At 33.8% G+C, this 14,733-nt stretch overlaps 1 protein-coding gene across 6 annotated transcripts in view; it reads right to left on the bottom strand.

The window, feature by feature from the left end:
- The window catches only part of eps8a (EGFR pathway substrate 8a, signaling adaptor), a 96,537-nt gene that overhangs the window by 30,298 nt on the left and 51,506 nt on the right, over positions 1-14,733 (bottom strand). For all 6 annotated transcript variants that reach the window (XM_088922875.1, XM_088922876.1, XM_088922878.1 and 3 more), the window contains 7 exons: positions 12,708-12,797; positions 12,075-12,154; positions 8,550-8,617; positions 7,791-7,952; positions 6,796-6,945; positions 3,132-3,214; positions 2,343-2,482 (listed from right to left, as the gene is read on the bottom strand). In XM_088922875.1, the coding sequence (XP_088779001.1) occupies positions 2,343-2,482; positions 3,132-3,214; positions 6,796-6,945; positions 7,791-7,952; positions 8,550-8,617; positions 12,075-12,154; positions 12,708-12,772 (748 nt within the window). In that variant the 5' untranslated portion in view covers positions 12,773-12,797. The remainder of the gene's footprint in view (positions 1-2,342; positions 2,483-3,131; positions 3,215-6,795; positions 6,946-7,790; positions 7,953-8,549; positions 8,618-12,074; positions 12,155-12,707; positions 12,798-14,733) is intronic.

Genomic DNA, 14,733 nt, shown 5'->3' with positions numbered 1-14,733 from the left:
AAAAAAATCATATTTTTTAAAGTACAAATATTTTCCATAAAAACTCCTAGTCAATGGCCAACAAGTGCACAAAGGAAGTAAAACTTAGAAAGATATAATTTTATATCATGCAATTATCTAAAAGGATTATGCTTTTTATAATATTCAGATATCAAAAATACATTCTATTTGTAGAGATGAAATATCTATTATTTCATGTCTACAAAACAGTAATTTCAATAACCACCAGGTAAAATACACATATTAAGAGAGAAAGATTAGAAAGGTATATTTACTGTAGGAAATGAATATTAGTTTTTTTATATTTTAATTATTAAAAATGTACACATTTGATTATATTATATATAAAGGTATCAATATAAATATATTACATTTAAAAATTAATGTTGTTAATAACATTTGGAAACATTAATATACTTGGTATTTTTTTCAGCTACCAACATTTCTCTTTAGTTACACGATTCCATATTAATATTCCATATTACGTGGATTTTAAAAAAATAGTAAAACAGACTAAATGAAGCTACCATTTCACCAATGTCTAATGGACCACAAACGCCACCTCCGCAGTACACTGCAGTTTGCTTACCACTAACATGGGTTTTAACGCACATTCTGGATAGCTGCAACTGTAGCATTTGCTGGTTATCCAATTGCACAACACTACAAATGGAGTTCTGTACCAGACAGACACTCCTGTCCAGATCGTCACGCTTGGACCTCTGTATGTATTGTTTTGTTTTTCACAAAACCTAGCGTTGTTTTTGCTCTGCAATTGCTTGTGTTAAATCGGGATGGTATGTGAGGGCAGTAGGCTCAGACAAGTTGCAGATTTTCGTCTGGACCACATTCACCAGAATGCTGTGTGGAATGAGCTGCCGCCCTCAGTCACCTAACCGGTTGGTGCAAGACAATTGGACAGGTGTCAGTTTATAAATAAGGAAGCTCAGGTTTCCAACTGTAATCCAATGTTTGGGAACAGAGGGCAGATCCTCTGCGGTGCACACTCATCAGATGGAAGGAAGAAGGAAGCCACCAACCTGGGCTCAAAGGCGCTATGTAACGTGTAATTCTGAATCATTCTGAAGCGCTTTAGAGAAGAGGGAGACTAAAGATTTGAAAAGTCAGAATGAGACTGAGAGAAGAGACATACTGTTTTGAGAGGCTGGTAAGCAGCTTAGCTGCCCTGTTATTATTCTCAGGTTCATGGAAGAAGTTGAGTAATAACCTCAAAAAAGAGCTTAGGATTGTGTTCAGTATGATTTGAACATTTTCCTGCACACTGTAAATAAAAGAGCATTTTTTTTTACCTTACGGCTGCTCTGTGTGCTCAGTCTTTCCCTGAATGGCCTATAAATGTTATTTTCTGACACCCTGCACAAAACCCTCACAGAGGGTCTACATTGCAAAAGAAGACCTGGCTCCATTGCTGGTGAGTCAACCTAAGATGGCATACAGTAGTCTCGCCTCTAACATACTCATTGCACAAAGTCATTATTCTATTGATGCACATTGGTTAGTTTTTGTATTTTTGCTTCTTATCACCAGTCTTGATGTTAAACAGGCTAAATCACCTTCTCACCTAAAGCAAATCGACTCTCTCACTAATGAGATAATGTAATGCTAAAGCAACAGTGTATCACAGTCAGTCATGAATGATCAATTCATCAAAACGACATCAAAACAATTGAGCAATATTGAAAACCTGTATATATTATTTGTACATTGATTTAAAAAGAAACATCAAGTGATATGTTTCTTTTGATACTCATATATATATAATCATATATAGTACAGTATACTGTATATGATCAACAATGGGTCAGAGACAAAACTTCATTAGCACTGTAACATTATTCATATTGAGCAGAGGACAGATTTACTACTCAAGAAAGTCAGGCCTAGAAAATATTAAAGAGATTTGATTATAGACATACTCGTCAGACTCGACAATATTTCCCTGTTGCATGACATGCCTGCCCTGTGTGTATAATTGCTGTCTATTGCCCCTCAGTGCAGAAAGCCTTTCTGGTGCCCTTGAAATTTCTGAAAAGAAGGTATACAGAGTTTCAAAGTTCTGAGTAATCCAGCCTTTTAAAACCTAGGCCAGGGACGAGTCAAAAACTCAGGCCAGTCTTGAAGTTGTAAGGTACAGTTTAAAGTGGTTTCAACTGCTGAAATCTAGCCCCATAAAACAGAAATGAGGTTATCAAATTTAACACTATTTCCATCCAATACTTGAACTAGCAGGTGGAAGTTACATGTACTGATATATTTCTAGTGATACCGAACAGCTGTAGCGAACTATTTTAAGAAACATCATTTGAAGTGTTTGTTCTCACAGTCGTGCTGCTCCGCCGAGGCCCAGGCGGACCAGGCTGCCACTCGGCTCTTCACATCCACCTGCGTGACCGTAGCTGGGGGCACAGGCGCCGGCGCCGAGGGGGGGGGAGGGATAGCAGCATCAGCCTTTAAAATCATCCTGGGAATAAAAAAAAATAAAGCAATGTGCAACAGAGGCAGAGGGTTATTTGAGTACCGCTTGAGGGAAAATCTGAAACTGAACACTTTTTAAAAAAGGAAAACGCCACAAAAAGGTCTCTAGTTTTCCTTCAAATATGTTTAGGAAAAGTGGTTCTTCATATGATCCTCAGAAAACACTTAAAATGCATGATAACATTAAGGGATATAATTATCATATCCTTTCTTAAAGGTAGTGCCTACTTCTCTCATCTACTTTTTTTTACAATAAGATGATATTATGAACTCATCCTTGATTTTAAACAGCCAAATTCCAGAAACAAACAATTGAAGCACATTCGTTCCATCAATAAAAAACAAATTGTCTGGCTGACAGTACAGAATTTGCTGCCGTGCCAGGGTATAATCTACTGGGAGATCCCTTCTGTACAACAGAGATGCCTCCTGCCAGCAGGGTTCCAATGTTACACTAGCAGTTGTTCTCCTATACAAACATTTCCTTGTGTCTTTTTCAAATATTAGAATCAAAGGGCAAACAAAAATTGTGTAGGCAGTCACTGACAGGCCAACAGAAAGGGGAATATGATTAGATATTGAAAACTGATTTTAAAAGGGGCTGGTTCAGTCACAAGCAAGAACCTGCTGTATACCTCAGAGTGTCTGGACGCTTCTTCTGTTTCCCTCCCTTGCTATCACTGATGGCACTTTCGATATCAGCATGGATCAGGTTCGCCTTGAAGAAAACAAGTAGTGCTTCTTTAACAAAAAGATAGCAATGCTAAGCAGCAAGAAAAGGCTTTGTAGCCCTTAAAGTGTGAATATTTCATACATTTGGCAGTAACGTTTTAAGTTTCTTAGGCTTTTGTCTGACTACCAGCAACCTAATAAGATATGATGTCAGGTCTTATGCCATCAGGTACATACTGTACATGTAAGGCTCAGTTACATAAAAAAGAAAACAAATTAACATTAAAATTAACTTAAATAAAACTGAATCTGATATGTACTATTTTAAAAAATACAATAAAAGAAAAAAAAATGTAAGTTCCCTCAAGGCATCTGTAAAAAAAATCTCATTATTCAGTTCCCACATGTCCTGTATTTGACATATATATGACTGACTAAACCACAGCCCTACTCTTCCACCCTAACCTTCCTTAAACTCTTTCTTTTTTATACGTGAAAGATATATTTGGATTTTTTTCAGTCAGAAAACAAATAATCATAAAGCTACCAAAAACCCCAGTAAATATATAGTAGCTATGACTCTGGGATGTCATTTATTATTTGAAATAAGGTTTTCAGCAAACATACAGTATTTCAACTCATAAACATTGTTTTAAACATTGTGTAACATTAAATGTTATAGTTATGTCCAAATGTTTAGGCATCCCTGGTTAAACTATGAAGAGAAGGTAACACAACCTCTACATGGTACAAAGCTAGACCCAACATCTTTTATGCAAACTTTAATGCAAATTTTCTATTTATTTTTAAACAGTTGATTCATTACCACTTTTTTAATTTGTGTTTTTCAAAATCTCCAAAACTTGATCGAAGCGTTAGGCCTTAAATTAATCAATAAAAGTTAATCAACAAATACCTTGACCCTTCTACCCTTCTCAGGCTGTGATTGTTTTCTTCCTACTTTCAACAACCATGGGCCTTCCTAAGCAGCTGTTTGATGACTTTGATGAAAATAAAGACAATTTACTCTTACAAACCAGGGAAAGGCTATAAAAAGGTCTCTAAACGTTTCCAGCTTTCAATTTCAAGTGTCAGAAACATCAATAAGAAATAGAAGTCAAAGGGAACTGTTGAAGTCAAGGGAAGATCTGTAAGACCCAGAATAATCAGATAAAACTGGTCAGATCCACAAAGCAGAACCCACAGATCACTGCAAAGGACCTGCAGAAACGTTTCGTTCACAATGGAGTAGCTGTTCACAAGTCTACAGTAACAGCAAGCACTGCTTACACAAAAATGGTCTGCATGAGAGAACTGTCAGAAGGAAACTTTGCCTATGATCTCATCACAAATATCACTGTCTAAAATTAACTCTAATCAAGCAAACAAAAACTGGATGAACCAAAAACATCTTGGAACAAAGCTCTGTGTATTGATGAAATAAAAATCAAACTTTTGGCCACAACCACAGAAGATACTGTACATTTAGAGAAAAATGGATGAAGAATTTTAAGAAAAGAACACTCTGTCAAACGCTAAGGAAGGGGGGAAGGGATCTGTTATGCTTTGGGGTTGTGTGGCAGCCCCTTGCACAGCATATACTGTGAACCTAGACCTAAGAAATATTTGATGTGTCATATTCACTGTTTTAGTATTTTGAATATCTTCAGAACTGTAAATAAATAATAATTTGTACATTACAATTTGCAGAAAGATGTGATGTTGATACCATACAGAGCTTGTGCCAACTTCTTTTCACTTAATTCACTGAGACATATCCTTTGACCAAAAGTGTAGGGTGCCTACACTTTTGCACACAACTGTACAGTATGTGTGTAACATTTTGTGTTGTTTAGCTTTGTGTTATTGTTAATAAATATTTGTTGGTCCTTGATTGTCTCCATAATTTGTTATTCTTTTGCCAGAGCTGTGCCAGAGAATAATTAACTCATGTTCCTAAAATTATACCTACCATTCGGGTGTATTTTTGACATCTGCGGTGATTATATGAACTATTTCGTTTCCTGCTCTGTTTTCTATTTTCTTGAGAACCTCACCCTTCACAATTTGCAAGAATAGGACATTAGTGGAAACCACACATACAGCAATTAATGAAAGTCAAAAGGGATCTACAGCTGCAGACAGAAGTAATAGCACCATCAATCTTCTACAGAGTAATTCACTAATTCATTAAGTGTAATAAATATTGTTTTTTAGCTGTGTAGATATATTTTTGACTTTGAAATCTATTTAGTTTCATTGAACATTCAAGCATTCTAGCAAGTGATATCTACAGTATGTTTTCTAGTAAATTAATTTAAAAGACAGGGTGTTGGTACATACTCTATCAATGCAAATCTACAGCAATCAGCAGAACCCATGATGAAATACCCCTGTCAAGTATTGTTTAACACTTTATTACACTTAATAAACTAATGTGAACCACATTACTGGAGGAGGGAGCCAGTACTTATACTGGTAACGGTATAATGCTCAAGAGCACAGATCCAAAAAGGGGTTATCCTGGGCCAGTAACGAAGAAGCCAGGTTTGTAACAACGTTGTCCTCAAGACAAGCACTCTGTTAATGTTATAAACACTAGTAATACTTTAAATAATAAATAATAGTAATAATAAGTAATAAATAGTAAATAATAAATAAGAGAAACACTGTATTTACAGTTAAACACAAAACAGGCTCCTTCATTAATTTACAATGACATGTTAAGAAACTATAAAAATGTATCCAGTGCCCTTATAAACAGTCAATATTTGTGAATTTCCAGGATTAATTTTGCAGAGACCAAAGACAACATTCTACATATTTAAAAAATCTGTGAGAGAATACAATAGAATAAAAGAGCATTCCACTGAAAAATTATGTGTATCTATTGACTGTTTTCAGTTCACAGTGTACCCATTACTGTGTATTCCATATCAAACCCAGATAATCTTAGGATACAGACCTATAACTTTTTTATTTTATTAAAATGTAAATTACTGTTGCTTTCATAATGCTTTTTAAGCAATTAATAATATTTTATCTTAATGTGTTAGGTCTTAAGACCTGAACAAATTGAGCAATACTATTTGATGTGATACACCAATAATTTCATATTGTAATAATATATTTATATACAGTGTGTTCAAAACTGAACAGATTTGTGACACGTCTACATGACAATACATCACAATAATAGCACAAATCAAACCATAATACTAGTATCACATGTACCATCTATTAAATGTAAATTACTGTCAACAACCTGTTAACATTAATATTTGTTAGCACATTGATGTAGATGAAGAGGTTTAAGAATATGACAAGTGACAAGCGAAAGATCTATTTAAATTTAATTTAATTTTTGTAACCTATGACCCTGACCAGGAAACAATCTAGCTTGTTCATTTCACACAGCCTGCATTCATGAGAAAGGTAACTTCTTCCCTAATGGAAATGAATAGATTAAAACAACAGAAGATTTCATTCAATAAAGTGAAAAGAAAATGAAGTCTAATGGAAGATTAAAGTGTTCTTCAACAAACATTTCCAATTGAAAACAAAACAAACAAGCAGAAAATTCTTCACAAGCACAAAGAAGTCTGAGAGCATCCTCATGAGACCCACCTTGACATCGTCGCATTGAAAGAGATGTAGGTCTGGTTTTCCTTGTCCTGGTTCTTTACAAACCAAAGCTAAGATTGAATCGTAGCTGCATGCATTCATCACTGCCTGGCAATGCTGAATAGTGCTCAGAGGAAAATTTTCCAATTCATTCTGAAATCAACAGGAAGATATTGACAGCACAACTCACTCTCAAAGGCTCTCCAGTTACTGGCATTTGAGCTTCATGCTAACATGTGAGTGCTCTCACAAATCAGGCCATTTAATTCTCAATAGCCATCCATCCATTTTCGTACCACTTTATCCATTACAGGGTCACAAGGGGAGCAAGGTGGGATATAGCTTGGATGGAACCCCAGTCCATGACAGGGCAGACACACAAATATGCAAACACTCATATCAGGGCCAATTTTCCCAGAAGCTGATTAACCTCACAGTAAGAAAACTAGAGCCCCTGAAGTGCTAACTACTGCAGCACTGTGCCACCCATTCTAAATATAACTGTATAAAATGCTTTTTGAAAATAATGAAAGGAAACAAAATGACAGAATCTAATCAATAGTGGTCACATACCTCACATATCCCAAGCACAGCCTCCATATATGTAAGTATATGTAAATGTATATGTCAAGTTTTCCACATAAACTTCCATTGGATCATATGTGGAGCAGGCATAATACTGGAGGCATTGATCTAATTAATCTAATTTTAATGAGTTTCATTTGGTATCTCAATTGTACTGTTCAAATTAGAAAAAAATACACATTTTGTCATTTCAATATTGCCACATTATTTATTAAATAAGCAGATGTTCAGTCCTTACAAAAATAATACTCAGACTGGACTACAAAGTCATTTCTCAATGTTATAAAAGAGTGCTTCTGAAAACAAGTGATAGCTAGTCATGATTACATCGTTTTTAAATTTCATTTCTGCTTGTGCTAAATCTCGAAAGTTTAAGATCTGACAACAAAAGAAGTTCAAATCTGTATTCTTACTTTGGTTTCCCCATCTATCAGACTGACTGTTTTGTCATCCACTTGCAGAAGCATGTCCTGGGTCCAAACCTTGCCTTTGGCATCTAGAAGTTTGAGTTTCCGGATGCCATCCTCAATGGTTATCATAGCTTCCTTGCGGTCCATGACAAATGTTGTTAAGTGCTAGATGCAGTGAAAAAACAAGCAAACATGAGAAAACCTCTGTTTTTGTGCCCTCCATAAGATCTTTCCACAAGAAGTTTAATAAGAATAAACGGCCAAAATCACAAAACATAAACCACTATTTTTAGACTTCTTTTGAACACTGTTGAAAAATGCTTTAGGGGGAGAGGATAATTAATTTTATCTATCATTAAAATCTGAAGGCAAATATAAATTAAAAAGCTTGTAAAATGAACTAAAAGATCCAGACAAAGATGGTGGTATTAAGCAGCAGTTATATAATTTTGGTCACAAATGGTGAAACACCAGATTGCTAATTGACTCATTTTATTGTCCAGCCATGTAGAGATTCTCAGCTCAATTATATTTGGAATTATCATGAAGAAAGCTATAGAAATCAAGATAATCATGTTTTGGAATATAAGATTTCTATAGTATTATAAATCCTGATAATATCTGTTGTGACCCTGATAATATGCACTGAGAGATGCAGAAATGGCAAAGAAGTAAAGAAAAGAAAAGACGGACCACTGTATACATGTAGTTTCAATGCAAATCTCTTCAACTTTAGTCCACAACTATTGTACACATTCTTACCTCCACATGGTACTGCGATGTATCAGTCATACTGTTAATACTGTTTTTCGCATAATTCTTCCTTTGCTCTGTGCAAAAGAGTCACATAATTGACAAGTTTAGAAGAAAATAAAAAATCTCAATTTCCTAACTTTAATTTCTGACTCTTTATCAAGAACATTTCCAAATAAGAGCAATGGAGACAAATATTGGAAATTATATTTTATGTTTCTGTTTTAATCAGGTCTGTAGTGAACAGTAAAAAAACAAATGAAATAATACTCTTTTTCTTTTGCATATTTGACTGACAGGGCTTCAGTTAGAAAAGGCTACAGAAGCAGGAAATCCACAGTTTTTTTAAGATATTGAAACTGAGAATTCTGGTGAATCCCACCTTGAGAACCTTTAGTACACAGCTGAGGAATGAACTGTAATTTGTTGTGCACAAAAGTACACATACAGTATTAATACAAAAATACAGCTTTCACACAGGTGGAGTATCTTTGTCAAGGTAATATTTTCAGCAGGATTATTACTATAAGAACAAGAATATGACGTCCTGAGCGAGGTCTTTTCCCAATCTCACAATAATGTTAAACCTTTTCAGACCTCATTAGACATTTTAGTGGTTGGATCTTTAAACAGCAATGCAATAAACACAGAAAATCAGAAAAACAAACAACCTAGATTTTCACCTCACATGTCCATTATCACTTCAAGATAAGCCCATCAGAAATGAACAGAGCTCTTCCTGACATTTTTAATACAAGTGCTGTACAACACATTGTAGTACTAAACTAGAGAACTAAAAGAGCTTAAAAATAAATGAATCAACAATAATTTATTTATTATTTGTTCAAAACTTAAAAACACAATCAGATGCTTCGCTTTTGGTTTGTTTTTCACTAAACATTAAAACACACATACTGTACCTAAAATAACACACATCAGATGAAAAAATAGGACTTGTACTTATTATCTATTAATAAGCACTACATTTAAGCAAAACAAAATGGGTCTACAGGCGTGTAAGCAGGTTCTATAAAGATGATGCACTGTATTGCACTACTGTTAAAAACTGTAACTCTAGAAAAAAAGGATCACAGTCCAAGGTACAGTATAAACATGCATTAGACACATCATGTTGGGATACCAGAAAAGCACAGCAAACCATCACTTATTTAATATAAGATAGCCTAGTATCTTATACGTAATGAAAACACTGTGTTTTGAAACCATTACCAACGTAACCAAGATTTAAGGGAGTCATGCTCAGTTGTTTAAAGAAGATAATAAGAAACAATGAGAATCCCTCAATAAAAATGTCAAGATGTTAAAGTCTTTATACATCATCATCTTTAAAAGTACTGGAAAATTAAATAAGGATTAAAATATTTAGAAACAGCTTCTGTACTTTAACTTGGAAAGGATCACAGATTTCGAAAAAAAATAAGCAGGGCTATCTACAAGAGAATATAAATATGACAATTCTGCAAAACCAAAAAATATTCTTTAAGAATCTTTTCTTTTATTAAATGTATTTCATTTTCATATAACCAGAGTAAGATAATGGATGTTCCCAATATGTAATATGCCTTTCTGCTTGGTTCTGACCCTTGCCAATAATCACACAGACAGCTGTAAAAAATGATTAACGTGATCAACAACTTGGCTTTCAGCATTTTTGGTTTTGCAAAGGTTTGGGGGAACTGCTCCCAACAGTACAATCACCAAACCAGCTGTTGTTTGTTTGTCTACCTTTCTTTTTATGTTTGGAAGATGATCTGAGGAAGTACAATCCATCCATCCCTGTGCACAATAAAGGAGACAAAAACCTACTGTGGGTGGAACTGTAACTTCATTAAGGTAAAGGATTCCATTTTTCTTTAGTCATGATGAAATTCTAATACTGTAAAGGACTTGATTACATATCATACATATGATATTACATATCATAAACATATAAAAACATTTATGTTTTGATACTGATGTTTTTTAAATCTTGAACTTCAAACTTTTTTCAATGTTCTTTATTGTATTATCTATTTCATGTAATTTCACATTGATACATGGTTTCATAGTATCTTGTATTTACTGTACTTTGTTATATGTATAATTTATGTAAAGTGCCTTGAGAATGCCCTGGATTGAAAGGTGCTATATAAGAATAAAACTGATTGATCACTTTCTTATTTTTTCCAACACAAATATGACTTCATTTTCTCCCTACTGTACATACTGTATCATGTCAAACCAATTTGCTTCAGAATATCCTGATCATCAGAGCATAAGAAAGGTTACAAGAGAGGAGGCCATTTACCAACATACTCCAGTACATTTGGTGTTAGCAGCTAACTGATCCAAAGATCTCATTCAGCTTTCATTGATAGAACAAAGTCTGTTAGTTCTGAAGCACTCTGATTTGACAATAATCTGTTCAGTGTCACTCCACATACCACTCAATTAGTTCTTTGTATTTCTTATTTTCCTGCTGGAAAATAACATTTAGCAGCAGACAATGAAACTTAGGGAAATGGACCCTATTGTGAAAACGTATAAAATAAAACCTGCAAAAACATTTATCCAATTTAAATGACAGACATTTCATTTACATTTCTAAAATACAGTGCCAGTGATAAATGTCTGAAAATGAGAAAATCTTATCTCAGGTAACCTTGCAGAGGTGGCAACTCTAATCAGATTGTGCAGCATAAACCTTACAATGAACATCAGTGAACTCTTTGCAAATGTTCTACGGCCTTGTATTATAAAAATAACGAGATTATACTAATTGAGATCTTAAGAAGGTCACAATAACATTGTATTCAATTCCAAAATAGTTTGCCAGACACCAAGTACCACATTTACTCATATCACATACAATAGGTTGTTATTTGTATCTCCCAATTTTCCCCACAAATCCAAGAATCTGCACTTCTACCTAATTACAATACTTAATATCCACCTAACTTCACATTATCACACTACAATATTCAGAATTTCAATTTGTAATGTTGTGCTCAATCATTGACAACAAACTGATCTTGGTTAAAAACATACACATTCCAAGTTTCAAATAAATTACCACATGCTAATTATATACAGTACGCTGGGTAATATAGATTATATGGTTCTGGCATACAAGCATAGGTATATAGTGGGGTTCTAGCTATCAAACAAGAACTGTTTTAGCATGTTAGGGTTGTACTCTAGTAAGTTCAAGAATACTTATTTATTTGTTGCCAACTCTTGTAGCTGATGTCTGCCTGTAAAATCAGAAGAGTATGTTGGTTTTTACAGAACTTTGTTATTGGTTATATATGTAGTTGATTGACTTTTTGTCAATGTACAATATACAGGATCTACTGCATATGTGCTGTACGTTCTAACAGCAATACTCACTATTCCTGTAAAGTCAGGACTTTATAAAAACTTCCACAAAACCTTCCAAAGTCACAGATTAAATAAAAATAACAAAACAATGCCAAAGATTTCACAATTTTCTGTTGTGTAAGAAAGCATCCCTGATTCAGGCTATGTACCTACCATACAAGGCTTTTGCATTTGTTTTGGAGGAAGAGCTCTGGTCGATCCCTGGGTGCACTGGTGGCTCTGAACTGCATCCACTGTTAAAGAAAATAAGCATGTGAAGGAAGAGAATAATGGCACCAATGTTACCTCTTATACCGATCACGTTAATCACAATTTGTATTGTGTCTGCAGGCACATAAATTAACACTCATGTAGTTCACATTCCATGTTTAGAGAGGTGGCTGAAATTTGACCTTTTTTATATTTCTTAGGTTCTTCCTCTTCTGCTACTCTCACATATCTTATAAAAAATATCCAATTCATAATGCTTTCTTAAGAGGTATTACAGAGAAACATCTTTCCCTTGAAATGTAGTAGTAAATACATGAAAGTTGGAAAAATTAGATACTATAAAATATTTAATAATACTGACTGTGTTTACTTGAATTATCAATTATTTTTTTTAATTATTTCCTAAAATATTTAAATCAGACTGTATTTCTAAATTGCACTGCTTACTGAGACAGTAGGTTCTCCACTCAGTGAAAATTCCTATAAAGAAATGAATTGTCTTTAATGCAACATGAGTAACTGTACAGTATGTGCAAGTTTCTCAAATTATTTCAGAAAGGTAGTGCATGTACTCACTTCAGCTGGGATGAGTAAGAGCCAAACCCTCCAGATGGGTAGCTTGGAGAAGAGTATCCATTCATTCTGAACTTCTGCAAAAGACTTCACCTGCAATAAACACAAACATGGATCATTTCTTTTTAAAATAAGATTAATTATTTCCAACATAGTGTTAATCTCATCCAATAACTATGTGACAGAAGTAGAGGGTAGACTGCACTGCAGTTACCACACTACATTAAAAGCCTAACAACTTTTTAACCCATACAAAATGACAGATTTTTACTGAGTTCTCATATTAAGGCTCAGAATACCTACATACTGTATAAATACCAAATACACGTAAAAAAAGTGTTAGAAAAAGAAACCACTGTATTGAAATACTTCAGATATTTTGATTGATATTAAGCAATATTTTGATTGATCTCTAGTACCTCTAAGGTACATGGAGTAAATGAATTCTGCTCATTACTCAGTTTTTAGCTCACTACTACACAGACAAAAGTGAAGTAATTCAGTAAAAATATCAAAACAATGACAAATGAATAGTCAAAAAAATTCTGTTGAGTTAGAAAGCATTCCTGATACCTACCACACAAGACAAAAAACATGACAAATGATTTGTATTGGAAAAAGTTACAAAGTACTATATAGGTCATTCAAATAATAGAATACATACAGGTTCTTAATGGTATGTAGATGCCAAGTGTATAAAGGACAAGGTAAAGACAGACTGGAACATTCCACATTACTGCACAATACTTTTGGCAGAATAGTAATTAAAGTGGAAGTAAACAAGAAGTATGGACAGAAAATATTTATTTATCAAAAGAGTAGTGAGTAAGGCATTGTTAATAACCTGAAGATGAACTTTGGAACATGATTCACTGGGCTTTTCAAATAAAGCATATTATTATGCTTTTGGAACAACACAGAACTCCAGAAGGAAGTACTGTATAATGCAATACCAGGAACAAAAAAACAAAATCGAGGACATTGTAAGGTATAATTACTTTGTGAACCTCATTGTTAGAAATTAAATACTTCAATCTTAAGTGGAAGTGGAATGAAGCACAGGTGGGTAAAATAGATTTGTTACCACTTTAAATATTTTAGTGACCAACAAAAAATGAGAATTCAGATAAATCAGCATAGGTCCATTCTTGAGAGCACAAGAATATTTCCCTGCAAGGCACAAAGTTATTTATCACATCCTTTCTAAATAAAGAATGCTTACAGGAAAAAGGTAATGCATATCACACAGCTGAGAAAATGTTAAATAACACAAGCACATATCATGCAAATTATTTACATGTAATAATCCTGCTTTTAGCATCTCTTAAATGAGTTTTGCAAAAGCAGAACTGTTAAGTTTTACTGATCCATCCCCACATCTAACCAATACATAAAAATATAAAAAATAACTATATATGCTCTATAATCAAATAAGGATTATGCAGTGTGATAAAGTCTAAACTGCATTCTTACTTGTAACAGTTAAAGAAAAATACAGCAATAGCAGCAATATCTATTATTTTTTAACAAACCTAAGTTGTAGTCATTGATAGAATTACAAAGTACAATGTATAGTTAATATAAACATAAATCAAGCATCTGTTCTTTGGTGATAAAAAGATTTACAACCTAAGACTTTCAAGGGAACACATTAAATATATTCATTCACAAAGAACAAAATGAAAAAGTCTTGTGAAAGAGCCTCATTAAAGTTCAAAACTCTATTTTTTTTTAAATCTTGTAATCTATACAGAAATAAAGCAAATGGGAACACAATAATACAATGTGAATTTACATATAGGATCCTACACAGGTCTGGAAGATTCATTCAACACATGTGCAAAAGTGGGAACCAGTATCTCTAAAATGTTTGCTAACATTTTCATATACAGTATGTGTCAAAGTTCTACTGTACAGAATAATTTAGGAGAAATGTAACTAGGGAATACTGTTCAGAACAAAAGTCCAATCAATGCACAAGGCCAAGTTGCAAACCTCTTTTGGAGGGAACATGTAAAACCTATGACAA

Source organism: Atractosteus spatula, chromosome 8 (genome assembly GCF_055471065.1).
Source record: "Atractosteus spatula isolate fAtrSpa1 chromosome 8, fAtrSpa1.hap1, whole genome shotgun sequence".
Classification (NCBI taxonomy): domain Eukaryota; kingdom Metazoa; phylum Chordata; class Actinopteri; order Semionotiformes; family Lepisosteidae; genus Atractosteus; species Atractosteus spatula.
The sequence above is the reverse complement of the archived record's forward strand: the minus strand, read 5'-3'. Positions and strand labels throughout refer to the sequence as shown.